The sequence below is a fragment of the Meles meles genome, chromosome 3 (genome assembly GCF_922984935.1).
Source record: "Meles meles chromosome 3, mMelMel3.1 paternal haplotype, whole genome shotgun sequence".
In the NCBI taxonomy this organism is placed as follows: domain Eukaryota; kingdom Metazoa; phylum Chordata; class Mammalia; order Carnivora; family Mustelidae; genus Meles; species Meles meles.
In genome coordinates this window covers 140,544,224-140,571,362 of record NC_060068.1, presented here as the reverse complement: position 1 = coordinate 140,571,362, position 27,139 = coordinate 140,544,224, and the positions used below count along the sequence as shown (strand labels likewise).

Genomic DNA, 27,139 nt, shown 5'->3' with positions numbered 1-27,139 from the left:
AGCATCTTCACTTAGTAGATGGGAAAGGTGATGTGAAGAGAGAGGAAAGTGACTTGCCCAAGATCCCAGAGCAAAGAATCACCACCGGTCAGGCCTGGTGCTCCCACTGAGGAGCCCTGAGAACTCCCACCCAAGTAAATGCTGTAATTAACTCCTTCATAGCATGTAAGCAAGTAACATCCAGACATTGCAAGAGACAACGCCTCCAACAAAAGTGGCTCAACTTTATTGGAGGGAAGCTAGAGAGGAGCAGGGCAAGTGAGGGTCTCTGCAAGAACTGCCATCGCTGAGGAGGACTGCCAGGCCCCGGGTCTGTCTGGAAGGCAGGAGATCAGCAGCCTGGAAGAGACGAGAAGTTAAGTGGAACGAAAGCGCCATCTGCTGTGCATGTGCAGGTATTGCAAAAGCAGCAGAGTTTCACTAAGGGGCGCTTGTGGGAGGTGACGTGGGAAACCGGATGCTGGAGCAGAACTGGCACCCAGTATTCCACCTGCACTCTACTCCCACCACAGCTGTCATACGCCTGTAGGTTGGAACCCATTAATCTCACTAAAGCTGATCTCTGCCAACACCTTCTTCTGGGGGACTTCTAGGGCACCAGGGACAGTACTCCCTGTCCCGTTTCAGTTTACACTAGGAAGTCAGTGAACAAAATCACAAGCAAACCAATCTGCCGATGAACAGATAGTCAAGGTGACTTAATGACCCAGAAACTCTCTCTGATTCCCACACCTGGCTTCAAACCCATCACTGGGGAGCGTCTTAAACCAGACAGAGACGAGATGCTGCAGGGATGTGTGGGGGAAAGCTCCACTGGTGAGTCTCACCAAGTACTGTGCCTCTGAGTCTGCGGGAGCATTTACATGCTTGCTGACATGCTTGCCCAGATACAATTAGCTGGTATCTAGAGTATGCTTCAAAATAATGGGCAGAGATGAAACAGAGCAGATTTATCAGTGGATCTGGATAATGGGTACACGGGGATTCATTTTACTACTCATATGTTTAAAACTTCCATAATAAAAAAGCAAAGATAAATAAATTAATTAAAAACTATGAGAATTATTCAGCCATAGAAAGGAATAAAGTGCTGATCCATGGTACAGCTTGGATGAATCCTGAAAACATTATGCTAAGTGAAATCGTGTGCTTCTCTTGAAATGAACCATCCAGAAGAGGCAAGTCAAGAGGCCAGATGCAGCTTAGCGGCTCCCAGGTGCTGGGAGAAAGGGCAGTGGACAGTGGCTCAGGGTATCTTTCTGGGGTGATAAAGCTTTGAAGCCAGAGTTGCACAACATTATGAATGCAGTGAATCCACTAAATAATGTTATGTGACTTTCACCTCAATAAATTGAAAAACTACTATGAGAAGGGGCGCCTGGGTGGCTCAGTCATTAAGTATCTGCCTTTGGCTCAGGTCATAATCCCGGGATCCCGGGATGGAGCCGCGCAGAGCCCCGCGCAGAGCCCCGCATCGTCTCCCTGCTCAGCGGGGAGACTGCTTCTCCCTCTGCCACTCCCCCTGCTTGTGTTCCCTCTCTCACCATCTGTCAAATAAATAAATAAGATCTTAAAAAAAAAAAAAACTACTATGAGAAGAAGACCCATCAAGTTACCCATGGTTTACAACTGGCAGGCATTACTGTTTTCGCTGAACAAGATTCACATGCTCAGGCCAGGAGTCTCCAATGCAAGGGGTCTATGTTGGGGCTCTCCCGTGTGGTTCGCCTATTCAGGAAGTTCTGGCTCTTCCTTCCCTCCATCCTGTCTCTTCAGAGCACTTTTATCAACCGCAATCTTATAACCTGACACGGAGGCCCCGTATAAAACAGGGCGGATGACCAGGGATAGGCAGAGAGGCCAGAGCGCCACCCACACTCTCCTACAGAACCCCTCGGGATGCAGGAACCATTGACCAGCCCTGATCCGCAGCATGATGGAAACATTATCTTCTCCTTGAGGGTCGGCCTTCACGTTCAGAAGGATTTCCCAGTAACCCCCACGTGACAGGAAAATAGGATAGAGGTTGTGGCCCCGTTCTACAGCTGAAGAGTCTCCAGAATGTAAGAAGAATTCAAAGTCACAGCGTGAAATGAGGACATCATTAGTCATCCTGGGCTCATCCCTGACCATGGGCTGTGTCCACGGACAGAAAGAACATGAGGAACACAGACGCATCTGACATGATCTACATGTGACGTCACCCCATACACAGGACACAGCCATAACCTATCAGTCCCTTGCAGCTGGCTTCTGCCTGGGGGGTTCTTGTGGGTCCATGCACAGGGACAAGGCCACTGGCCACGACAGAACTCTGATTCAGGACCCTCTCATCCTGCCTCTGCCACTCGACTATGTGGGGCTTGGGTCAAGTCCCCTCCCCTCTCCAGGCCTCATGTTTCTCAATGGCACTGAGCGCCGAACCACAGGAGGGACGTGGCAGTCACTGTGATTTGGGCAGTGACGGACAGGGGCGAACAGTCCGGCACAGCGCCACACTTGCATGACTCTCTGCGCTGTGGACAATTAAAGGGGACGTGTCCTCCAGCTTGGACATGGAGGATTGCTTCTGTACCATCGGGGCTGTGGCCATGCTCAGGAAGCTGACGGCGGTTCCGAGCAGGGAGAGAGGCCAAGGTGAATTAACTTACCTGGTCATTGCACAGGAGCATGAGGTCCAGGGCACAGGTGTCCTCTTGGATGGGACAGTTTATCAGAGCAATGCTTAGGCTCATATAGTCTACACTTAAACCCTGATGATCATGAGATGCACTCCCCAAGTCAGGAAAGGGACCCTGGGAGACATAACACAGTGCTTCGCATACTCAGGGGGCTGTAAGGACTCCCTGAATGTGAGATTTGCATCAGATAATGAAATATGTTGTATGAGGGCTGGGGCCTCACCCACCTGCTCCCTTTGGTCCACCTTGGGCCCAGGGATCCGGGCCCTCGCTACTTGGGGCCAAGGTAGGAAACAGCCTTTCCTGTTTTCTCCAGGGTCTCCTGCAGAATGTCCACGCTGTGGTCAGAGCTGATGCAAACCTTCTTGTTGGGCAGGTCAATGTCAAACTCAACTCCTGCAGGAAAAGGGAAGTGGGGGATGTGGGGAGGAAGCAGAGATCCTCCCAGTCAGAGCAGAGAGTTTAGGCTCCAGAGTTCGGACTCACAACCACCTTCCCCTTTTCTCCATGCCAGGGATCAGCAAACTCTTCCCATAAAGAACCAGAGTCATGTTTTAGGCATCTGGGGCCACATGGACTCAGCTGCATGGTCTTCTCTCTCTGTGTATTGCTTTTATGCCCCTTTAAAAATGTAAAAACTATTCTCAGCTGTACAAAAACAGACTGTGGGCTAGATTTGACCTACAGACTATAGTTTGCCAATCCCTGCTCAACACTGGGGCTTCTTTTAAGTTTTCTTCTCTTTTTATTTCAAAAATAATTAATACAGACTCACCATTAAAAAAAAAAAAAAAAGAAAATTTTTCTGAACAAAACCAGAAAGTAGAAGGCGTCCAGAAGTCACTAAAACAGCATGGCATCTACCCAGTTCTTCTTCCAGACAGACAAGTGAAAAGTAATTCCCCCAAACGGCATCGTACTGCAGACACAGGTCTTGCTATATTTCACTTTCCAGTGTCCAGGGGATCTTGCCATCTCCGTATATACAGACTTACATCATTCTCTCTTTAACGCTACACTACATTCCACAGTGTGGACGCCCCGAACATCCACTTGGTCCCTGCTGCAACAGTACAGTAAACATACTAGAACATATAAAACTTGTGAAAATATTTCTATACCATGAATTTACAGAATGGAAATTGGGGAGCAACGGACTGCCACCTTTTAAATGCTGATATTGTAAAACCACCCTCCTAAAGGGGTGTGCCAATTTCAAGGCACCCTCCCTTCCCCGCAGAGCACTCCATGGAAATGCCTAGAATGTGTCTTGCTGAGACAATGGAATGCAGAGGGAAAGCCCTTACAGGTTCTAGGCCTGGCTTCGCCACTGACTTGGATGACTATAGGCGGGTCCTGCCCATTCTAGGCCTCGGTTTCCCCATCTGTACATGATGGAATTGGGGGTGGCCAGCCCCTATGGTCTCTCCAGTTCACATATGTCATTAGCTGGGATTCCTCAGGCCCAGCACTGCTCATCTAAGTCTCCAACTAATCCTTCTGACCCACCTTAAGAGGCCACCCAAGTGGGGACAATTGTGAAAGATAGGGAGAAACCATCCAAGTTCAAAGGGAGATCCCCAAACATCAAAGAGCCTTCAAAAGCCCATGGCACAGATTTAGTCATAATGTCTGAATTTGTATTTGACAGAAGCTGAGGGAGAAAAAAAACGTATCGTGTCCTCGCTGCACACTGGATTTTTGTCTTTTGGTTCGAAGTATCTCCTTCCTCTTTGGGATATATATTTTGGTGGCATCATACAGCTGCAAGAAAGTCTGGGATCATCTAACCCAGTGGGTTTCAAACTGTGCTCCTTGAGCCCAGATTCCCAGTTGGGTGTCCTCAAGCCATCAAGAGGGAAAGCAGGCTGGCCGTCACCCCTCACTTCTTCCAGAACATGCCATGTCATACTGGAGGGGCTTCTGAGAAGAGTGTCACAGCAGAAGCTGACATACGCTGACATGCCTACACACAGCTAGGGAGACTCCGGCCCCAGAGAAAAGAGGCCACAGTCACATGGCAAGTCAGCAGCCAGGATTTTCCTACTGCTTCAGACGCTTTCAAATTAAGGTTCCAGTTTCCAGGACTAGAAGCCACCACTGACTCACTTTGGGAAAGTCCCTTCCCTCCCAAGCTCTGGTGTCAACACCCCCATTCCACCGATGGAAAGAACAGCTCAGAGGAATGCTCCAAGTGCTAATGGGATCACATCCACGTGGAAGCCCTCTGAAATCTGGGTATTACGTACGGCTTTAAATGTGAAAAATCCTAGAAGACTGACTGCCCAGCACTCCCAGAACTCTGATCACAGCTCAGTCATTACCTGAAAGAGCCCCAGGGCCAGACCCCAGCCCTCTCTGGGCCTCGGTTTCCCCAGCTGGGAACTGAGGGGGCTGGATGAGAATAACTGTTTTCTAAATATGTCCAGAAGAAGCACTTTAGGACTTCTGCACACGACTTGAGTCAAAGTTCATTTTATCAAACTATTACAATTTTCTAAACATTAACAGAAAATGACACTCCAATATATTGTATGCAAAATGATCACACCGAAGATCACCAACATATTAACTACTGCTGCCAGGACCGTGTGGCCAAATCCCAGCTCTGTCACTTACGGACTGTGTGATCTCAGCAAAGTCGCTCAACCTCTCTGAACTTCAGTTCCCTCTGCTTATAATGGAGACAGTCTAAGGAGCCACGTACATGGCTCTGGTGAGGAACAGATGATGTGGTGCACAGAGCCACCAAGCAGAGTACTGGGCACATGCCAAGTATGTACTTGATACTTGTTAGTTTTCCTGTTACTGTCAGCACCAACTCAAGCTTCTCCGGCTCCGTGGCTTCATGCACTGGCCTCTCCCACCTGACCCCTAACCAAGGGCCCCTCACTCACCTCCCAGCTTGTTGAGCACCCGGCTGACCGCATTGGAGCAGCCTTCACAGGTCATGTCCACGGAGAACTCGTGCTTCTGAAACAAACAAAGGGGACCATGAAGCAGTCCTGCGGCACGACCCACACACCCCAGCAGCACACAGGCCCACCCGGGGGCCAAGACAGAGCGCAGCAAGACAGGGCAAGATCTGGCTGTCATCAGACTCACCACTAGCCTGTTTCAGGCCCACTCTGTTACAACGTGGAGTTAAGTAAGGGTTTCTCCATCTCACACATTGTTGTATTGAATGAGATAATCCCTAAAAGGCCTTCGGCAGTGTCTAGCACACAATGAGTAGAGTCACCTGGGAAGCTAGTTTAAAAAAATTCTGTTTCTAGTCTTACCTTCAAAATCTTGATTCTTGAGCTACGGGTGGTCTCAAGACCACTGGTAACTCTGACATGGGTGGGCCCATGGACTCCAAGCCATGCTGATCTGGTCTTACCGGGAAAAACTACAAATTCTCATCAACAAGTGGGGGCTGGGGCATCTGTCCTGGCTAATAAGTGTCTCTGGTATTCTGATACACGGAGATCACTGCTCTCAACCATGTGTCTCATGGTCAGGGGCAGCACCTTGAGTCCTGGGAAGGAAGGGATCTGCCTAGGCTCCCAGTGGGTTGGAGGCTGGGCCCATAAAGGCACCAAACTCCTTGACTGACTTCATCTGGGCTCAACATCCTATAGTCTTCAAGGGCCTGATGGCAAGCATTGTTCAGTTCACTGCTGCAACCTGAGCCTTGAACAGCGACTGGCATACAGTAGGTGCTTACTATATTTTTTTTGCGTGAGCAGATGATTGACACAGCTGGCTGAGGAGCTCTGGGTTGTGTCTGGCAGAATATGGCTGAAGGGATGTTATGTGACTTCTGAGATCAGGTCCTGGGCTTCTTTCTTGCTCTCTCTCTCTGGAGGAGGCTGGCTAAGACATCTTAAAGACCTCAAGCAATCCCACGGAGAGAGGCTCATGGTGAGCCCCTGAGAGGGAGCCATCGTGGAAGCAGATGCTCCTTCGCAGCCGGCAGACATCTTCATGTAGCTTCATCAGAGACCCCGTGCCAGGGACACCCCACAGAGCTGCCCCCAGATTCCCGACTCTCAGAAACGAAGAATTAATAAACGTTTACCTTTCCAACCACCGAGGTTTTGGGTCATTACTCAGGAGCAATAGATAAACTCTGAGAGCTTGGAGCCTGCTAGTAGTCTCCATTAGGTTATTATTCGCCTGTTTCACAGCTCTCTTTTCTTTCACTTCAAACCACAATGGCTACATGTTTCATGGAGCATTCCAAAGTGGTTGTTTTTTTTTGTTTGTTTGTTTGTTTTTAAGATTTTACTTATTTATTTGAGAGAGACAGAGAGGGTGTGTGAGCTTGAGTGGGAGAAGGGGCAGAGGGAGGAGAAGCAGACTCCCTGCTGGGCAGGGCTTGATCCCAGGACCCTGGGATCATGACCTGAGCCAAAGGCAGGTGCTTAACTGATGAAGCCACCCAGGCTCCTAAGCATTCCAAAATATTCCAGATTTGTTACCTCAACTGGAATTCTGGACATAGCAATGTTTCTTGCTGGAAGACCTCAAGCAAAAATCCCTATGCTTTAAGAAAAAAAGAAAAAAAAAATCCCTCTGCCTTAAGGGCCCCAGTCACCTTATCTTACCAAAAAGGTATTAGCCAACTCAAGTTTTCTCAATCTCAGTGCACAGAAGTATCCCTTGGGGACTTGAGGACATGGAACTCAGCAAGCAGCTGCCTCTATCAGCTCTGAGGCTCTGGACTAGGCCCTGGGGCTCTCTCCATTTTTAACCCACTGGGGAGACACAGGGAGGCAAGGCCACACACCTGAGAAAAACTGGACTAATGGCTTCTCAAGCTCTTTCCAAGTCTCAGAACATGTTTGGGTCTGGCTTATTATTATGCCGTCCAGGGGAAACTAAGACCAAGAGCTACGAGTTTTTTCACTATTTTATTGAGTCCAAATCTGCAAAACCTGCCTTAAAGAAAATGGTTAGTTTTTCTTTTCTTCTATGTTAAATACTCTTATTCCTTTAGCTTATTCTATGACTACAACAAGGCAGAGGCTTAACCCACTGAGCCACCCAGGTGCCCCTGTGAGCTGGTTTTATAAAGTTTTATTGGAGCACTGCTAAGACCACTGGCTTACTTTGACAATGGAATGGCAGAGCCGAGTAGTTATAAAGGGACCACATGGTTCCTCAAGTCTAAAGCATTTAAAGTATTCACCTGGGAGTGGCTGGGTGGCTCAAAGCCTCTGCCTTCCTTCGGCTCAGGTCAAGATCCCAGGATCCTGGAATCCGGCCCCGCATTGGGATCTCCCTGCTCAGCGGGAAGCCTGCTTCTCCCTCTCCCACTCACCTTGCTTGTGTTCGTGCTCTCCCTGCCTCTCTTTGTCAAATAAATTAAATAAAATCTTTAAAAAAAAATTAAAAAATTCACCTGGCCCTTTAAGAAAAAGTGCGCTGACTCCTGCTCTATAATAACCAGTAGACAATCCAGATTTGTCAATGGCTTGCACCTGGATGCCCACCCAAAGACTTAAAAGGGCTTGCAAGACCTATGTGAGACCTAAATATTGAGTGCCGCTATGCGCCAAATGCTCTGTATACAGAATCTCGATTCTCCCTCGTTTTGGAAAGGGAGCTAGAGACCCTGTTTTACTCCAGAGTTAGCTGAAGTTTCCAGGAGTTCACGGAGATCCCCACAGTCACGGGGGGGATCTGTGCCGAGGCAGGGATGTGAACCCAGGCCTTCCTGGCTCCAGGGACATTTTTCGAGCTGTGGAGCAACCAAAAGCACTGCCAGGGGCCACCCTGTGACCCTGACTCCCAGAAGCTCAGACAGCGGGACACCTCGTGAACAGGCACAGTGATATGTGCCCAAGAACCTAATGTCAACACACCCGCGAAGCCTTCTCCTGGGGCCTACAGAGCGCAGGTCTCCTTTCATCCTCCACAGTAGAGGTCAGAAGCCAGCAGGCGGCTTCTGGGGGGCAAATGTTCCAATTCAGTGCCCTTCCCCTCGACTCGGGGTTGTTCAAGTCAATTTGGGGGTGGCAGAAAATCTACTTAAGGACAGAGTAATCCATTCTTTACAGAGAATCCCAAGCCAGCCCCCTGTTGCCTCAGCCCCTCAGACAGGCCTGGCACCTGTAAGGTTCTTTAAAGCAATGAAAAAGTTCAGTGAACTGTGCAATTCTTTAACAGAATCTCAGAACTGGAAGGGCAGAAATGCTGTGGGGTCACCTTGTCCGGCCCGTTCCCAGAGGAGGAAGTCTTTCTCAAATATCCAGGGTATTGAATCTTTGAATACAATGTCAATTAGGAGTTTACTAATATTTGAACACAGACTGCATACCAGGCATTGTCTAAACACTCTGCACACATTACTTTGTTTAATCATCACAAAGTTCCCATGAGATGGCCATTATTATCCTTTCTTGACAGACAAGGGAGCTGAGATTCAGAGGTTGGGTCACTCACTTGGGGGTGACACAGGTAGTGAGGGAACCAAGCCGAGACTGAAAATGTCTTCGGAGCCTAAACTTTTAACCACTTGTTAAAAATGTGGTCCTTGTTAAAATGGGGTTAGCACCTGCCCGCCTCTAGTTCCACCCCATTTGTCCTAGGTCGACACCAGAGCTACCGTTTCTTGGGGTTTCTGACGAGCTAGGTCAGTGGCAATGCTACGTATTTTATTGGAGTTTTTCCAGTTAATACTAAGAGTCCTTTGAGGTCAGATTTTACCCCCCCCCCATTTTACAGATGAGGAAACAAAGGCACAGAGAAGTAAAGCGGCTTGCCCAAGGTCACTCGGTGAGAAGCAAGGGCACAGGTTTTTCAAAGAGGCTTCCAAGATTCCAAATTTTTGTCTGAGTAACTCTCAGGTGACACTCTGACCAGTTTTGACCACAGCCCTTTGACTAATAGCCTCCTTTCTGCAGTTGCTCGTCTTGTGATACGGTGCCAAGTGTCCTCTTCACTCTTGACCATGTGCTCTGGAGGGTCATTCGTCAAAATCTCCAGAAGTGAACACAGAATAGAGTGATCCTGAAGCTGGCCTTTCCCTCACTGCCACCCTCTCCGAAAACCTTGTGACCCTAACTATCCCAGTCGCAGGCAGCTGTTCTCTTAACATTGCCACAGGTAGCTTTGCTCAAGTAGGAGGGCTGATAACGTCAGCTGCTTTATCCATACTTTGTGCTGTCTGAGGATTTGTCTCAAGGCACCTGGCAAGGCCCAAGAGAAATGACACCTGAGATGTTTGTGACTCGGCCCAGGGGGCCTCTGGGTTACCTGCCAGCTCCCGAAAGCTAGGCTGCTAAGACACAGGCATCTGTGGGACACCTCTGGGTATCCACGTGAAGCAGAGCCATAAACTAGGCACCCTGGGGGAACTGCTTAACACCACATGACCCCAACCAGGATCTACAGGATGTACTTGGCAACACAGCTTACTCTCAATCCGGTAGAACTACTTTTGTCTGGCATTTATTTCCCAAGTGGTCAGGCCTGGAGAGATGGGAGCCCGAAGATAAGGGGCTTAATTCTGACTCCACCCAACGCCTAAATGAGACCTCCAGTAAGTTACTGCGCTTTTTCTCTTTTTATCTGCCTTAGTCCTTACTTTCTTATCTACAAAACCAGACCCTGAGCAACCACGTATGTGCATTAAGACTGAGTGAGTGGCAAAGGCACCTAAGACCTGCTCATTCCTCCCCAAACTCTTCTTTGAGCAACTGGCAACTTTTGAGCAGGTCCCTTAGCGTCTCCTAGGTTCATGGATTCAGGTTCAGAAAGTGATCGGTAGGAAAAGTTCAGCGTCCCCCAGGGCTGAACGGAAATGGGCCAGAGTGGGCAGGGGGAATGAAGGAAAACCACGGACCTCTGAAAACCTGCCCCGTCCAGGAGGCAATAGCCACCTGCCCCTCCCCCATTCCCCCCTTCAAGCCATTACCGCAGACAGGGGCAAACCGGGAAGGCGCGGGGACTAGACGTCCCAGTTCCAGCTCGCCACCCGCTCACTGGGTGATCTCGGCGACTCTGCCCTTCCCCGGGTCTCAGTTTCCCCGTCTATGCAGGGAAGAATTGGGCCTGTAAATCCAGGAGGCCTTGCAGCTCCAATGTTCTGAGGCCTGACTCCTACATAAAACCCCTTTCGGATCGGATTTTCTGGAGGGTCGCAGAAGCTGGCAGTAGATGGGGAGGGAGTGAGAAAAGAGGCAGGCAAAAGCCCCGGCTCCCGCTCGAGCCCTTGAAGAGCGACGCGTGGCCGATCGGCGGCGGCCCGGGACTGCGCGGGGCGGGAGCGAGGAGGCACTCACCGGCATAGCTGTGGATGGGCTGGTGGCGGCGGCGGCGGCGGCGGCTGCGGGAGCGTCACTGCTGCCGGCTCCGAGGGCTGGCGCTGCCATGCTTCCGGGGCTGGGCTCCCGGAGGAGCCGCCCCTCCCGCCAGGCCCCGCCCCCACCGGCCGGCCGGCAGTTAGGCCCTGCCCCCTGGCCACGTGCGCCGGGAGCCGCAGGGCAGCCGTTGGCCGTCCTGGCGGGCGGGGCCGGAGACGCCCCACTCGCGCACCGCCCTCTCCGTCAGCCTCCAACACCTACTGGTCATTTTTAGACCACGTGCTCCGTGTCAGGTGTGTCCTACCGGCTGGGAATACGAGGGCCCCAGCAGGGAAGACGACAGACTCCGCCCCTCCCTAAAGGGGCGATCACGTTTACTCGGGTAAATGAGTCCCAACCGTGAGCCAGCGCAGGGCTGGGCATCCAAGGTGCGCTCGTGGAAAACACGTCGCCCAGTCGGGAGACGAGGAAGCGGGCGGTGAAAAAGCAGTGTTAGAAGGGCTGTATCCTGGGAGCACGGAAAGGGTCTCTAACTCAGACTGGAGTGTGTTGGGGGCGGGAGACAGGGTTCCGGACGAGGCGATTCCGGGCGGAGGTAATCTGAGTCTACGGTGGAGAAGAAGGAAGAGGAGCTTTTGGGGAAGGAGGGAGGCCGAGGGAACAGCAAGCGCAAAAGTGGGGAGACAAGAGTGGGCTTGAGAGGCAGGCACAAAGAGAGGTGGAGAAATGAAGAGACAAGGATATGAGATCCACAGCCATGGTTGAAGACAATGAAGGCAGAGGTGCTCTAAGACACTAACAGAGAAACAGGCCTGCCGGGACTAGGAACCTCAGTCACATACACACCCCCATCTCCGTACCCAGAAGCATCGGGGCGGTGCGCTCTCCTTGGAATGTCCAAGGAACCTGCCGTCAGAGTCCGTAGTTTCAGAGAGCTCGGATCAACAGAACTGCTTGGACAGGTTATTAATAACCCAGATTTCTAGGCTTCACCCTAGCTTCACTGCCCCTTAATCTCAAGGTATACTTTTAGTACCCCTCCTCTGCTTGGTTTGGGGAACCACTGGATGAGGAAAACTGTAGTTTTAATACATGAAACCTTAGTCAAACCATAAGAGACTCAATCTCACAAAACAAACAGGGTTGCTGGGGGGAAGGAGGGAGGGAGAAGGTGGTTGGGTTATGGACATTGGGGAGAGTGTGTGCTATGGTGAGTGCTGTGAAGTGTGTAAACCTGGCGATTCACAGACCTGTACTCCTGGGGCTAATAATACATTATATGTTAATTTAAAAAAGAAAAGAAAAAAATACATGAAACCTTTTTGAGAAAGTGTGTTCATTATTCATTGTTTCACTTCCAATTCACCCTTTACGTTTGCTCTATGAAAATGGATCTAGACTCTTTTTAATTTTTTAAAAAAGATTTTTGACAGAGAGCGTGCACAAGCAGGGGGAGAAAAGAGGGAAGAGAGAAGCAGACTCTGCTGAGCAAGGAGCCTGATGGTGGGGCTCGATCCCAGGACCCTGAAATCATGACCAGGGCCAAAGGCCAAAGCTTAACCAACTGAGCCACCCAGGTGCCCCAACTTGGACCCTTTAAATATTTTCTTTTTCCTTTGTCCGCTGGCAGGATGTTGAACCTTGTCAGTAGAGGTCCTGGAGACACACTGGAGGGGGAAAGGTTTTCCTTCCTGGTTCCAGTGTGCTCACTCACCAGGCCCTTGCCATGTGGGTGTTGCCATTGCCCCCATGCGCATCTTCTGAGGCTGGCTTCCTCAGCACCAGACTCCTACTGTTCACAGGGACTGGCAGCCCCTAACAGCCAGCAGCTTCCTCCAGCGTCTGTCCTCCCTCGCGTACTTTCATAGCAGACTGCCTTCAGTGAAGTGTCTCTGTGAATAGCTTCTTCCAGCACCCTAGAGGGAAATTTTCCAGCCCAGAGGGTGGATTTCTAGCAAGTTCCACCGGCATGGCATCACAGCCACTTCTCTGCCATTCAGTGGGCCACGAGGCCTGGAGCCCAGCCTAGTGTGGGGGTTGGGAGAGTCTTCCTGGGTTGCTCTATGTGCTAGCTTGGCTCTACCAGCAGTGGCTGCTCCTGTATCGCTACTTTCTATAGTCTTTATGGAGTTCTCTGGTTACCAGCTGATGCCTCATTATCACAGACTCATTATAACCTTTAAACTCTCCTGGTTCCAGTTGTGGTGTGGTTTCCCTCTCCTGATTAGACTTGCACTGATACAGTGACCACAAGCTGTCTACCTCAGTTTAGGGAAGAGGCTGATGGATCCACCCTTGGCCCAGGCTCAAGCAACACAAAATGGAAGGGATAAATCTAGGCCAGGACCAGTCACTGACTCACACTGGCCCTGAATGAAGAGGCCTACCTCCAGCATGGGGAGCGGAAGGAGTATGGACATGAGAGCCTATCTTAGTCTGCTCTGGCTGCTATAACAAAATATCACAGACTGGGAGAAATAAACCACATTTCTCACAGTTCTCACAGTTCTGGAGGCCAAAAAGTCCAAGGTCAAAGTGCTGGCTATTCTGTTCTTGGTGAGGTTCCCTTCCTGGCTTGCAGATGGCTGCATTCTTATTGTGTCCACATGGCAGAGAGAGCTAACTTTGGCATCTCTTCCTCCTTTTATAAGGGCACTAGCCCTATTGGATTAGGCCCCCACTCTTTTTTTTTTTTTTTTTTAAGATTTTATTTATTTATTTGACAGAGAGAAATCACAAGTAGGCAGAGAGAGAGAGAGGAGGAAGCAGGCTCCCTGCCGAGCAGAGAGCCCGATGCGGGACTCGATCCCAGGACCCTGAGATCATGACCTGAGCTGAATAGGCCCCCACTCTTAAGACCCCATTTAACCTTTGTTAACTCCTCAAAGGCCCATCTCCAAACACAGTCACGTTGAAGTTTAGGGCCTCAACAGTTCAGTCCATATATACCATATAGAACCATACAGAGCAGAGTTTGAATTTTAGTCCTCTCATTTGCCAATTACCTCTCTAAGCCTTAATATCCTCAGAGAACAGGAATAGTTGACTATATGATTTTTTTTTTATCCAAACCTCCTGAGAATGGGAGGGGATGCCAGAACAGTAGGCATACAGCATGACTGTTACAGGCCAACAAGGACATATGGGTTCCTCAAAGAAACCTACTTTGTGGTATTAGTGGGAAGAATATATATGATACTGTAGGCAAACTCCCTAGCACATTGCTCAGCACAGCATAGGCATCAAAAAATATTAGAACTCTTCTAATTGCTTGAATCACTCCTAGCTTCCCTGCCACTGACTCCTCCCCTACAGACAAAATGCTCCCCTTAACCCTTCACACCTCTTTCCCACCTGCCAGGCATTTCCTTAGGTGAAGTGGAGGCAAAGCTCAGCCTTTGGGTAGCACTGGGCACAAGTGTGTACTGGGACCGGGAAAGCAAGATCGCCGCAGGGGCGTAAGGGGTGGGGACATTAAAGGAAAGGCAGAGGAACAGAGACCAGAGAATGGGGGAGGAGGGGAGGTGAAGCAGAGACAGGCAGCATTATGGAAACTCATTAGATATGACACATGGAGAGAGGAAAATGTGCAGGGTTATAGTTCCTGTATGCAAATGTCTGTATAAATTCCTGTTATTTACATACAAATAAGCCTGAAAGGAACTACAGCAAGTGTTATCTGGAACGGATGTAGGCTTACAGGCTCCCTATGTACATATTTTTTAAAAAATGTCTAATAGCACAAAAGGATGTAGAGGGAAAAGCCAGTCTCCCTCCCACCGTGACTACCCCTTTTCAAACAAAAGGCATCTATACAGAATTTTGCACCTTGCTTTCCTTGCTTTATAAAATATTGTGGAGCTTCTTCTTTACTTGTACATATCCCCTTCATTCTTCTTAGTGGTACATAGTTCTACATTTTTCAGTTGTACCATAGTTTATTTCACCAGGCCCTATGGCAGATACCATTGGTTCGCTAATCCAACGCTCAGTCCCAGCCTTTTTACTCTTGCTAGTGTAGAGGCCAGATCCCTAAGTACCCTCAGTATTTGCTTTTCCATCTTCCCTTTAGCCAAGTGTGCCCATGTGATGTGGCTCTGGCCAAGGAGTCAGAAGCAGAAATCTGCTACAGGGTTTCTGGAAAGTTCTTGCTTTCTTCACCAGGGGAACAGATACCACTCCTTTCCCCTTCTTGCTGAGAATACTGACATGATATCTAGAGTACAACCACGAGGGAAATGCTGAGAGAATCACAGAGTTGCTGGTAGGTGTGCTCACCAGCCAATGCCAGCTGCAGACTTGTTAGGTGAGAAATATAAGTCTATGTTCATTTCAGCGACAGCTACAGACTTCCTGGTACTTGCCCCTGACGCACTCCTGATAGTCCCCCACTGGTAGACATACAAGTGGCTTCCTATCTTTTCATGCTAATGATGATGATGATGTATTGACAGTCCATATATGTTTGCTTATAAGTTTACATGGAATGAATTCCTTCTGTGGAATGGCTATTCATTTTCAATTTTGATAGTCAATTGCCTCTCAAAGATTGATGAACTATGTTTCCATATCTTCAGATCTAATTGTACTACCCTGACCCATTCCAATATTATAGGGAGGTTTTTTTTTTGTTTTGTTTTTCTACTTCTCTTTGCCATATTTTCTATATTAAATATGTATTAGGAATCACAGAGAAAAATATTTTTAAGGAGCAGGATTCAGGAATTCTGAGCTCCAGACCACCCAGCAGTCTCCTACTAGCCTTGTAAACTTGGATAAGTCAGTTTATCACTAAACCACAGGGCTGGGAAATGGGCCCTTCCTGGCAGGCAGTGTTGTTGTGAGGACAGGAGTCATGTGTAGATGGCAGGCTCACAGACGAGGGGTGGTGCTTCTCCCTGGACCTCACCTACTGGAGTGGCCCTTCTGCAGATGCTGGGGTCAAACTCTGCAAAGAAAGGACTTTGTTAGCTGTTGTCTACTCCCTCCAGAATGCTAAGGGTCTGTTTGTCATGTTATAACACAGGCACACACTAGCTGCCTCACTGCTTTATCCACCAAGGAACCGTCAGCTTGGGATCAAAGGTTCTGAGCCAAAAGGGCCCTTGGAGAAGCACATGCAAGGGAAGAGGGGGGCTGCAAAGCACAGGGGATTTGGGATGCAGGCTTGGCACAGGCGGCCTGGCATGAGGCATCACTGTGTGATGCTGACCTGAAGACATATTTTATTTAGTTCCTAAAGTACTCAACATATATTTCAGTTAGTTGACAACATTTACAAACATGGAGTTTGGTTGCACAACAACGTGAATGTACTTTTAAAGCCAGGGAACTGTACACTTAAAAATGGTTAAAATAGTAAATTTTGTGTTCTGTATATTTTACTACAATTTAAAATCTATTTGTAGACTGACATGTAAATGTAGTTGTGCCTATAAGACCAAGACAAGCATTTTAAGAAAAGCATTTTTATGAATAATTCCAAATAAAATAAAAAAAATAAATTCAACTGTAGTCCTCTTGTTTATTATTTTTTAAAGATTTTATTTATTGATTGGACAGAGTGTGTGCACAAGCAGGGGGAGCAACAGAGGGGAGAGGAAGAAGCAGGTTCTCTGCTGAGAAGGAAGCCTTAATGCTTCCTCTATCCCAGAGCCTTAATGCCAGGCTCTATCCCAGGACCCTGGGGTCATGACCTGAGCTGAAGGCAGACACCTAACTGAGCTACCCAGGTGCCCCAACTATAGTCCTCTTAGAAAGAATACTTTCATTATAAAATATTTAAAATTGAGACCCAAAGGGCATTGGGGTGGCTCAGTCGGTTGAACGACCATTGTTGGTTTTGGCTCAAGTCATGATCTCAGGGTGGTGAGATTGAGCCCCCTATCAGGCTCCAGGCTGGGCATGGAGTCTGCTCGAGATTCTCTCCCTCTGCCCCTCCCTCCACTCGTGTGCATGCTTTATCTCTCTCAGATAAATAAATAAATAAATAAATCTTAAAAAAAAAAAAAAGGGAGGACCAAACACTTTTTTTTTTTAAAGATTTTATTTATTTATTTGACAGAGAGAGATCACAGGTAGGCAGAGAGGCAGCCAGAGAGAGAGGAAGGGAAGCAGGCTCCCGGCTGAGCAGAGAGCCAGATGCAGGGCTCAATTCCAGGACCCTGGGATCATGACCTGAGCCGAAAGCAGAGGCTTTAACCCACTGAGCCACCCAGGTGCCCCGAGGACCAAACACTCTTATACCATTAATAAAAAGTTAAGAACAGTGAGTAATCCAGATTTTGAGTGTCTGCTGAAACACTGGAAGATCTGGAAACTTACCTGTAACTGGCAGGAACGGCCAGGTAAGGCTATCACAACAAACCATCGCAAAACCTCAAAGGCTTAAAACAACAGATTTCTCCTTCTTGTTTATGTCAAATGACCATTGCAGGTTGGGCAGTTTGGAGGAGTGGTTCTGTGCAAATGACTTTTCCTCAGGGACCCAGGTTGAGGGAGATGCTCGGAACAGAATGATATTGAATATGGGGACTAGTGTGGGGAGGGAAGACCTCAGCAAGTAAGCACCAAGTCCAAAGACCTTTCTCCCTGGAAGAGATATGTGTCACTTCTGCTCACGTTGTGTTGGCCAAAGTAGGGCATGTGGTGTAAGGCGGTAGGACAGAATAATCTTGCCAGGCACCTGGAAGGAGTGGAAACAAGCTATGTTAGAAAACAATACAGTGAGTCATAACAATGAAAAGAATAGGGAATTCAGTCAATAATATTGTAATATTGTATGGTGACAGATGGTGATGACATTTATCCCGGTGAGCACTGAGTAACGTATAGAATTGCTGAAGCCCTGTGTGGTGTGCCCGAAATCAATACAACATTGCCAATTGCCAATTATACCTCAATTAAAAAAATATATATGCATACAAATGACCACCCAGGCCTCTTCAGATAAGGCACGAGCTCTTGGGGCCACCACAGTCCCTAGCACCATAGGGTGCTCCGAGCACTGCACCCCAAGATCAGAGGACATGTGTCATGCTGCCCCTGACTCCTTTATTTTCTGTCAGACTTTTTAGGTGTCAGGGACTTAAAGCTCTATTTAATGAGAGATACGTACGAACCTGTGTTCAGTTCCTGGCTGTTCTGGGCAATAAACCTCTCTAAACCTCAGTTTCTTTCCCTGGAAGAGAAAGACAATAATTAGACTTATCTCAATAATTAGCATTATTGTGAGAAATAAAACAATGTTCATAAAATGTTGAGTTCAGTGCCTGGTATATAATAAGTATGCAGAAGCCACTCTCAGGGTTATGCCAAGTTACTTTTTTTTTTTTTTTTAATATTTGTTTGAGAGTGAGAGAGAAAAAGCAGGGGGATGAGCAGAGGGAGAGGGAGAGAGAGAATCTCAAGCAGACTCTGCATTGAGAGAGGAGCCTGATACAGGGTCAGTCTCAGAATCCTGAGATCATGACCTGAGCTGGGATCAAGAGTCTGATGCTTAACCGACTAAGCCACCCTCTTGGCCCCCCCACATTACTTTTTAAATTATATAATACATGGAAAGTTTCTTTTATTTTTTAAAGATTTTATTTATTTGAGAGAGAGAGAGAGTGAGGGAGAGAGAGACGGAGCACGAGCAAACACAGAGGCAGAGGGAGAAGTAGGCTCCTGCTGAGCAGGGAGCCCGATGTGAGGCTCAATCCCAGGACCCCGGGATCATGACCTCAGCTGAAGGAAGACGCTTAACCAACTGAGCCACCCAGGCACCCCTACATAGAAAGTTTTTAAATAAATTTTAAACAATTCAGATAAAGTTAAAGTTTCCTTCAAACCCTCATTATCTATGTCTTCCACAGAGAAAGCACTATCAGATTACTGTAAATTCTTTTTTAAGTTTTCATTATTTAAGATTTTATTTATTTATTAAAGAGAGAGAGAGAGCGAGAGCGAGCATGCGCACACAAGCCAGGAAGAGAGGCAGAGGGAGAGGGAGAAGCAAGTTCCCTGCTGAGCAGGGAGCTTGACTTGGGGCTCAATCCCAGGACCCTGGGATCATGACCTGAACAGAGGGCAGATGCTCAACTGACTGAGCCACCCCAGTGCCCCAACTGTTGTACATTCTTTCAAGACCTTGGTCTGTGGTTTCACAAACACTGGTAAACACATGTGCATATATTGTTTCTTTTTTAAAAAGATTTTGTTTATGTATTTGACAGGCAGAGATCACAAGTAGGCAGAGACGCAGGCAGAGAGAGAGAGGAAGGGAGGCAGGCTCCCTGCCGAGCATAGAGCCCAATGCGAGGCTCGATCCCAGGACCCTGAGATCATGACCTGAGCAGAAGGCAGAGGCTTTAACCCACTGAGCCACCCAGGCACCCCAAGTTTTTGGTATTTTTTTAAGCATGCATGACATACCGCCATAATTCTTAAGATGTTCTTTTCAATAAACTACATCCTCTGGGGATTTATGTTATATATGGGTACGACTATAATACATATTTTTAAAATTTTTAAATCCTGCTTACTAGGATTTGCCATGGATCCCAGAATTTTCAAATCACTGGGAAAGCTGTCTCTGTAGCATTACCTGATGGCATGTGTGAGGACGTGAAGGACTATTCCAGCCTTTCAGGGATTTCTGAGGAGGCCAAACCCCTTTTCTTACTCGGGGCTATATTCTTCTTCCCTGGGTAATATTGACAAGTAGGTAAATGAACACGGGCTTGAAGTCAGAGAGTCCTAGTTTCCAGCCCCAGCTGTGTGACTTTGGGCTAGTTGCCTACCCTCTCTGAGCCTGTTTCTGAGAAATGAGAACTATGGTTGTGGTCAACATTAAATGAGATCACCTTTATAGAGAACATTCACAAGGTTGCCTAGCTCATGGCCAGCATTCCATAGCGTTTCAGGAAGGTGATATGCTTGCAGACAGTCAATGCCAAAAATGAAGGACTCCAATTAGGCATGTGTTTCTAATCCAGAAAAGGGTCTCTTTAGATTTTTGTATGGTAAGGAGCAGAATGAAAAGATATTAGTAGTCTGGTAGGCAGGCTGATTAAAAACTTTGATGCATTTTCAAAATCCTTCATATACCTAAAGGGAATTCTTTTTGAAACTTACTTTATTTTTATTAAAGATTTTATTTTTTTATTTTTTATTTTTTTACTTTTTTTAAAAGATTTTATTTTTAAGTAATCTCTACACTCCGTGCAGGACTCTAACTCACAACCCTGAGATCTAGAGTCACATGCTCCATCCACCAACTGAGCCAGCCAGGGGCCCCTATTTTAATTCCAGTGTCGTTAACAAACGGTGTTATATTAGTTTCAGGGGTACAATATAGTGATTCAACAAATCTATATATTACTCAGCGCTCATCAAGGTCAGTATACTCTTAATCCCTATCCTGTCTGTTTTTTAAAGATCAAAGTTTCCATATTTGTAGTTTCTACACTTCACATCTACACTTACATTGAATTCCTTTTGAAAACCAGTACAGCACATGTTAAAGAAATTATCAGTACCTAGGCATACTTTGGATGAATGAAAACTAAGTTGTTCTACCTGGGCCCAAGTTCACTTCCCCATTAGCAATCATTAACAGTTTCTTGTGACTCCTTCCAGACATAACCTGTGCCTGCACAGCAAAACCATCCAGGAATGTGCAGAGACAACTATGGCAACGCAGTACACCTTAATAGAAATGCCCCATGGCATCGCTCGCCCCTTTTTACTCTTTCCATGATTCTGCACTTTGCAGATCGCTCTGTAGTTATGCATAGATCCACCTCATTCTCTCTATGGTTGCTTGACAGTCCACTGTGAGAGCAGTTCCATATAGCTCCATACCTGGGTCATTTCCTGTCTTTCTAGTACAAGCCGTGCTGTTATGAATATTATACTAGATCTTTGTTCATAGGTGAGAGTTTAATGGTGAAAGACACATACAGGCACATATTTTTAAGCAAACTGCATAAATGATTAGCTGCGTTTGGGAAACACTGATCAAGTTGATAGTCTTAGGATCATCCCTTACCTAATATTTCCTGCCACCCCCCCCCAAAGTGTGTTTTCTGGGGTCTTGGCCATGATTTCTTCCTACTCTGATTCTCATAGCTTTGGGAGAATTGGCAGAAAGGGAAGGGGGTAAAGTAGTATACAGGAGGGGTATGCAGACTTTGCTTGCTGGTGGGGAGGAAGACCAGCAGGAAGCTAGGGACTCTCTCCTCTGTGACTCAGAAAGCAGATCAGGGTCTCTCAGCTTTGGCACTGTTAAGCTTTTGGCGGGAAAACCTTTGTCATGGCAGGGGTGTGGGGAGGGTGGAGGGTGTCTCTTCTGTGAGTCTGTGCATCCCGGGTCTCTGCCCACTAGACGTCTATAGTCCCTCTACCCAGTTGTGACTGAAGCTGTAAGTCTCCTGGGGGAAAATCTCCCCTGACTCCCCTGATTCTCCTGCCTTAGAACCAGTGCTCAAGACAATTTGTTGGTGGTAAATGAGTCACTGAATTTACTGAGTATCCAGCACCTTGGGCCTGAGGGTTTTATGATCTGAGCGGGGAAGCTACCACAGGAGAATGCCAACTTGCTGTCTCCCATAGAAGAATGGCCACGTGAGGGTTCTTGTCCTCATTCTCCCTCTGGTAATCCCAGTTCCCCTTCCTTCCTTTCTTTCTTCCTATTTCCCATTACACAACACAGTGCATAGGAACACAGTCTCATTGCACAGCTTTCAAATAATACATTATCCTCTTCACTCCCAACCTAGGGGATTTTCTAGGGGGAATCACTATTGTTTTAAATTTAGAATTCTTCCCATGCACTCACATATTGATTTTAACATACAGAAATCAGGAGTTTTGTTTTTTGCTTTTTATCCTAAATGGGATTTCACTGTGCATTTTGTTGAACTTGATTTTTTTCAATGAACAATCCAAATAACAAAAAGGGACCCATCAATATCTGCATAATTCTACCTCATTCCTTTTTAAGCTGCGGCATGGTATTCTATATTACATGCACATGACTGGTTAGTCAGTTTGCCAACTGATGAGCAATTACATTTTCAGTTCTAAGTATTTTTTATTTTTTTTTTAAGATTTTATTTATGCATTTGAGAGAGAGAGAGACAGACAGAGCACAAGCAGGGGGAAACGCAGAGGGAGAAGCAGACTCCTGGCTGAGCTGAGAGCTGGATATGGGGCCGCACCCCAGGAGGTGGAGATCAGGACCTGAGCAGAAGGCAGACGCTTAACCATCTGAGCTACCCAGGTGCCCCAGTTTTTTAGTACTTTAACAAAGCTGACAATGCTGCAATTGCACACGCCAGTATATGCTTCTTTGTTTAAAAAAAGGTGAAAAAGTGTGGCTATAAACCAAGAAGTACTATTATTGTTTTGGATGATACACACAATTTTTAATAGTGACTGCCAAACAGCCTCACCAAAGAGCTGTTATCACTTAAAATTCGCTCCAAATGTGATTAAGAATAGCCTTGATTCTTATCACGGGCCATCTGGGTCAAATTACCAATCTGTAAATTTAAAGTTTTGAAAATCTGCTCTCCTTAGTATTTCAATTTGGAGAGTTGTCTTATAAAAAGGAAATCTGCGAGTCCACCCTTTAAGAAGCCTTCCAGGGGCTGTTCTCTGCCGTCGGAATAAACTACCAATTCCTTAGCAAAGCTGACCCGATCCTTGCGGGGCTTGGGGTGGTGGGGGTGGGGGGAGGGTTGTTTTTAGTCCCAGAAAACTTAAGCGGACTCTCTCCTCTGGGCTGAGTTCCATCCGGTGCCTCCATAGTCCCGGACGCCTGTTCGCCTCTTTGCCGGGCTCCCGGCCCAGCAAAGTGCCCTAGTCTGTTGAATTGGTGACGGGGAGCAGAGATGGCATCCAGATCATCTCCGATTCCAGCCCTTAATAGGAGTTTCATAAATGCTGAATGAGCTGGGCGATGGGGCAGTGGGACCTGGGGGGCCATAAGGACGCTCTCACTAGTCTCCTGGGGGGCGGCCGCGAGTCTCATCTGGGGCCAGACCCCGCGCAGGGAATGAGAGGGGACGCGCCCGGATCCCAAAGGGCTGCTGCCAGTGCCCCTTCTCCCCCGACAGACGCTCCAGGTGCTTCCTCCCAAATTCTCTGCAAAACTTAACGGGAGATCACATGCCTGGAATGAGAACCGACCATTTCCTTCCAAAATGCTCGTGGTGACCAACAGAGGGCCCAGTAAAACACCGAGAGACGTGGACAGGACCGGGCTGGAGCGCCACTCAACCCCTGAAGTGCTCCGGGAAACCTCTGGGGCGTCCGTGGAGGAGTTTGACAAATTAACCTTTTAAAGACGTAACGGCGCGAAAGCAGCCCCCACACCCCCAGCTACTCGAACACTGAATGGCAATGGTGGAGACGCACAGGATGTTGTATTAGGGACCAACCGGAGCGGAGACCTTACAGGCTACGGTTCCTTGGCAGCAACAGAAGGGAAAGATCCCAGCGGGCTCCCACGAGCCGGCCATCGGCCGCGAACAGCAGGGTCGAGTTCCGTGTCCCCAAACTCAACCGCACCTTCCCGGTGCGGCCTTTTTACACGATCGTAGGTACACGACGGGCGCTACTCTCCCCTCTCGCTTGCTCTTAAACTGTTGTCCAACAATAGTGCTGACTAATGGTGAGAGCCAGCAAGAGCTCTTAGGTGGCCGCATGGAAATAAAAAAGTTGCTACAGAAACAAACAAACAACGGGAACTTTCGCACTTGGTTTCCCGGGTACCGAGCTGCAGAAAAGGTGGGAGAAAGGCCTCAGGGCCTAGACCCAACAAGTGAGGGAAAGAAAGGAAACAGGACGGAAGCTCGGGCCAGAGGAGCCTCTGAACATCCCCAGAGGGCACGGCGGCCCTGGGGCTCGGTCTCCTTGGCGCAGTCCAACCCCCGTGTCAATCAGATCCTTCTCGCTTTGCCATTGGCCGGGGGCTCCCTTGGTCTCCCTGGCGCCCACCTCCTAGTTGCTTGGGGTTTACTTCCCCAAAGTACACGGGCCCCACCTTGTGGAGCAACCGCTCCTGTATGGAAAACGGATCTCCGCCCAAGGGAACACATTTTAACGAATGGGAGCCGCCTCGCACACTTATTGGCTACCATGGACATCGGTCAAAGAACTTCCCACCCTCTTTTTCGACGTCCCTTTAAGTAATTGGTCGCTCTCAGTGCCAATCCGTTACTAGGGAAACGAGATCCTCACAGTCTCATAGGCATGAGTCAAAGCCAATCAAGAGCCACGCCTTCATCCTGAGTCCTTACCCAATTGCTGCTCGAAGAGCCCAGAAGACGCAGTCGGGATTGGTCGCCAGCCTGCTCGACCTGGCTGCAACAAGTTAGGCTGAGTCGCGGTTATATAGACCGGCGACGGAGCACGCGTGTGTGCGGACGCAGTTGCGTGAGGGGATCTTTCCTTCTGCTGTGCTGTGGAGCAAAGCTTGTTCCTCTCCCGCTCAGCCGCGCAGGTATTCCGGGTTGTGGGCGGGGCGGGGCAGCCCAGGGATGAAGAGGAGCTGGGACGCGTGTGAGGGAGAGAAGTCGCAGCGGTCGTGGCGGTGGCCGCCGCGTTAGGCGTGCACCCCCCACCCCCACCAACGGCCGCAGGCGGGCGCACGGGCGCGCGGAGTTTCCCCGCCCCCTCCTCGCTGCGCTCCCACCGGCCGGCGCGCGTGGCCGTGTCCGCGTCCCCCGCGTGCGCGTGCCACACCCAACGGCCGCGCGGGGCGAGAGCGAGCCGCGGCCGCCGCCCGGGCCCCAGGCCGGTCGCGGGATTCCGGGGCCCCGCGCCGCCCGCCCGCTGGCCTTTCCCGCCGGTCTCCCTCCCCGCCGCGCGCCCGCAGATCTTTTCTGCCCCGGCGACGGGCTCCAGCTTGGTCCGGTCGGGAGGAGGCTTTATTTAGCGGCGGGGGCGACACGAAAACCCGAGGAGGTTTTGGGTTCGGGAAGCAGAGGTGCTGCTGCCGGTTTTACAGGGAGTAAACGGGGAGCAACCAAGGCACGGATGATGAGTGGAAGTAATAATTGCTGTTTGTCCTGAGCCCTCGCTGTGTGCCAGGAGCCGTGCTGAGCAACTTGCGTGGCTCTCCCGTGCCCCCGCAACGGTCCGGGGAGGTAGGTGCGGCGACTTTGCTTTTTGCAGCGGTTGCGGACGTCCAGAGGTGCGGAAACGTGGTCAGAGGCACGGCGACGGTAAGGGGCAGGTATCGGGTGAAACCCAGGCAGTGTGGCTGCTAGGCCCCCAGCCTGTTTCCGTCCTTGGGCCGGCGCCCTGCGCGGCCCCAGGGCGCCGTGGCCCCCGGAGCACGGGTCCCCGGGGGGAGCGGCATCAGCCGGAAGAGGCCAGCTACTGGGCGGAGTGCGGCGGCATTTGTGCTTGAGCCACTTGTGGGCTTCCAGGGAGACGCGGCTTGGAAGTGGGATTGTGACAAAGGACACGATGGGCTTTGGGCTTCCTTTCTACGAGTGTGCGCACGGAAAGCTGATGGATGTGCCGCCCTCAGAGCTTCCGGGAAAAGTAGAGAGAAAGACGAATAAGTGCAGATGAACCTGGACGGTGTTCCTTCTCTGATTTGATGCTCGGCGCGATGGTGGGAAATTCCCGGCCGCCGCAAGTTGGGCTTTGCTCTTACACCTTGAAACCTTTTCTCCCGTCTTTCCTTTACGGGGCAGACTTGAGAAAGACCTTTGGGAAGATAGTTTAACTTCCTCGTTTGGCAATTGGAGAAAAAGCGGGTTAGAGCGATGAGTTTTAGATGTCGCCCGCATGTGTGGGTTGAGATGTGAAGTTGGGACGGATAGGATGGTGCCCAGGTACAGTATAAATTTAAGCTTTGGAGCTTAGGCTAGGTGAATTACAGGTGATTGAGGTGTGTTGGAAGTCTTTCCCTTAGGGCAGTTGGGATCTTCTGTGAATGAAAGCCTCTCCACGTTAAGTTCAGTTATTTCGCGTCTACTGTTGGGCTCCTCTGTATATACGAGTATGGAAGATACCTTCAAAGATGAGCATATATTTGCAATTTTTAAAAGCCAGTATGTTCCCTGGCTTTAGAAAATCGTTGTAGGTCCAGGACATTACTTAGTATCACAAATGTCTTTACTTGAGATACAACTAATAAATTTTGGCACTAGCTCTTCCGAATTAGTTTGGCTTGGAATGGCTTTCAACCTTTCTTTTTCTTTTTAGAGCTTTTAGGATTAGTTTTTTAAGAAGTTTTTGTAGTCAGAGGGAACACAAAATTTCCATCCTTGCAAGTAAGTTAAAAAAAACTACAAGGAAGCTTGATATCTGTAAGTGTTTCCATTTATCCAGTAGTTTCCATGTTTCTTAACAGAAAGTAGCAATAGATAAGGGATCAAAATATTGTATGGCCCAAGTTCTTCAGTTGGTGTTGCCATAATAACAGATTGCTTTAGAATATAACATTGTTTTACATAGAACGTGGCCTTCATGTAGCAATTCTAGTTACCTTTATTTAGATGGATTACCTTATTGACTTAGCATTTTAGGCTTCAACTTTTAAAACATAATGACATAGGTTTAAACTGTTAACTTAGTGTCTGCTAATGGTGTTACTGCTGGGAGTAAAATATGTCAGAAAGTAAAATATATCAGAATGAAATTTCCTTGTGCAATAATAGAGAGAATTTAGATTCTTTTTCAGATATTTCTTAGCATGTTCTTTCCCTCAGGTGAATGGTTATCAGTTGGGTAGGAATATGAAAACTGGTACTATACAGTTGGTAGCCTGGCATATCTCTTTTGCACGCATTTATTAAGAACAAATGAAGCAGACTGTAATAAAGTAAGACTGGTGTGCCTTCCTTCTTGCCTAGCCAAGTCAGGTTACTTTTGTTATTAAATCCTTTCTAAGTTTTTGTACTTCAAACAGATAGAAAAGTGGGCAGTTCTTTGTTCTTTATTTAACTCACATTGTTTGCTGTTCTCAGCTGACTGTCTGCTAAGGGTGCATCAGAAGATTTGGTAATGTTTGTTGCTGACCTATTTCGCAGTAGTTCTTTTTCTTGTAATTTGATTTTAGTTATCTTAGTACTTTGCCTTGAAAGTAAAGGGTAGAGGTTAGTTTAAGGTGTTTTGTTTTTTTTTTAAACAATTTACTTATTTATTTGACAGATCAAA

At 48.3% G+C, this 27,139-nt stretch overlaps 2 protein-coding genes and 1 long non-coding RNA gene across 5 annotated transcripts in view; 1 reads left to right on the top strand and 2 right to left on the bottom strand.

Annotated features, from left to right (window-relative positions):
• Positions 1-204: 204 nt before the first annotated feature.
• ATOX1 (antioxidant 1 copper chaperone) lies at positions 205-11,102 on the bottom strand. The gene is made up of 4 exons (XM_045998876.1): positions 10,955-11,102; positions 5,579-5,654; positions 2,909-3,077; positions 205-339 (listed from the first exon to the last, which is right to left on the bottom strand). The coding sequence occupies exons 1-3, from the start codon at positions 11,042-11,044 to the stop codon at positions 2,953-2,955; spliced, it is 291 nt and encodes a 96-aa protein (XP_045854832.1). The 5' UTR covers positions 11,045-11,102; the 3' UTR covers positions 205-339; positions 2,909-2,952.
• Positions 11,103-15,714: 4,612 nt separating this feature from the next.
• LOC123938638 lies at positions 15,715-23,816 on the bottom strand. Of its 2 annotated transcripts, XR_006817753.1 has the most exons (4): positions 23,381-23,816; positions 18,097-18,155; positions 17,300-17,660; positions 15,715-15,923 (listed from the first exon to the last, which is right to left on the bottom strand). It is a non-coding gene; the product is annotated as an uncharacterized LOC123938638 (long non-coding RNA). The 2 variants fall into 2 exon arrangements; XR_006817752.1 differs by lacking the exon at positions 15,715-15,923 and having other exon boundaries at positions 17,107-17,660.
• A 518-nt stretch (positions 23,817-24,334) lies between these two features.
• G3BP1 (G3BP stress granule assembly factor 1) overlaps positions 24,335-27,139 on the top strand; it is a 32,154-nt gene continuing 29,349 nt past the window's right edge. The window contains exon 1 of one of the 2 annotated variants that reach the window (XM_045999147.1): positions 24,335-24,467. The gene's annotated coding sequence lies outside the window, so the exon portion shown is untranslated. Of the gene's footprint in view, positions 24,468-24,521; positions 25,192-27,139 lie in introns of those variants that run through there. The other variant, XM_045999148.1, reaches the window with a different exon arrangement.

What these genes read in the sequence shown, in the direction of transcription:
- ATOX1 (XM_045998876.1), bottom strand. Translation starts at nt 11,044, where the DNA reads ATGGCAGCGCCAGCCCTCGGAGCCGGCAGCAGTGACGCTCCCGCAGCC. An exon ending in GCCCATCCACAGCTATGCCG is followed by an intron (nt 5,655 to 10,954) that starts GTGAGTGCCTCC and finishes TGTTTGTTTCAG; the next exon opens with AAGCACGAGTTCTCCGTGGA. An exon ending in GGTGCTCAACAAGCTGGGAG is followed by an intron (nt 3,078 to 5,578) that starts GTGAGTGAGGGG and finishes CTTTTCCTGCAG; the next exon opens with GAGTTGAGTTTGACATTGAC.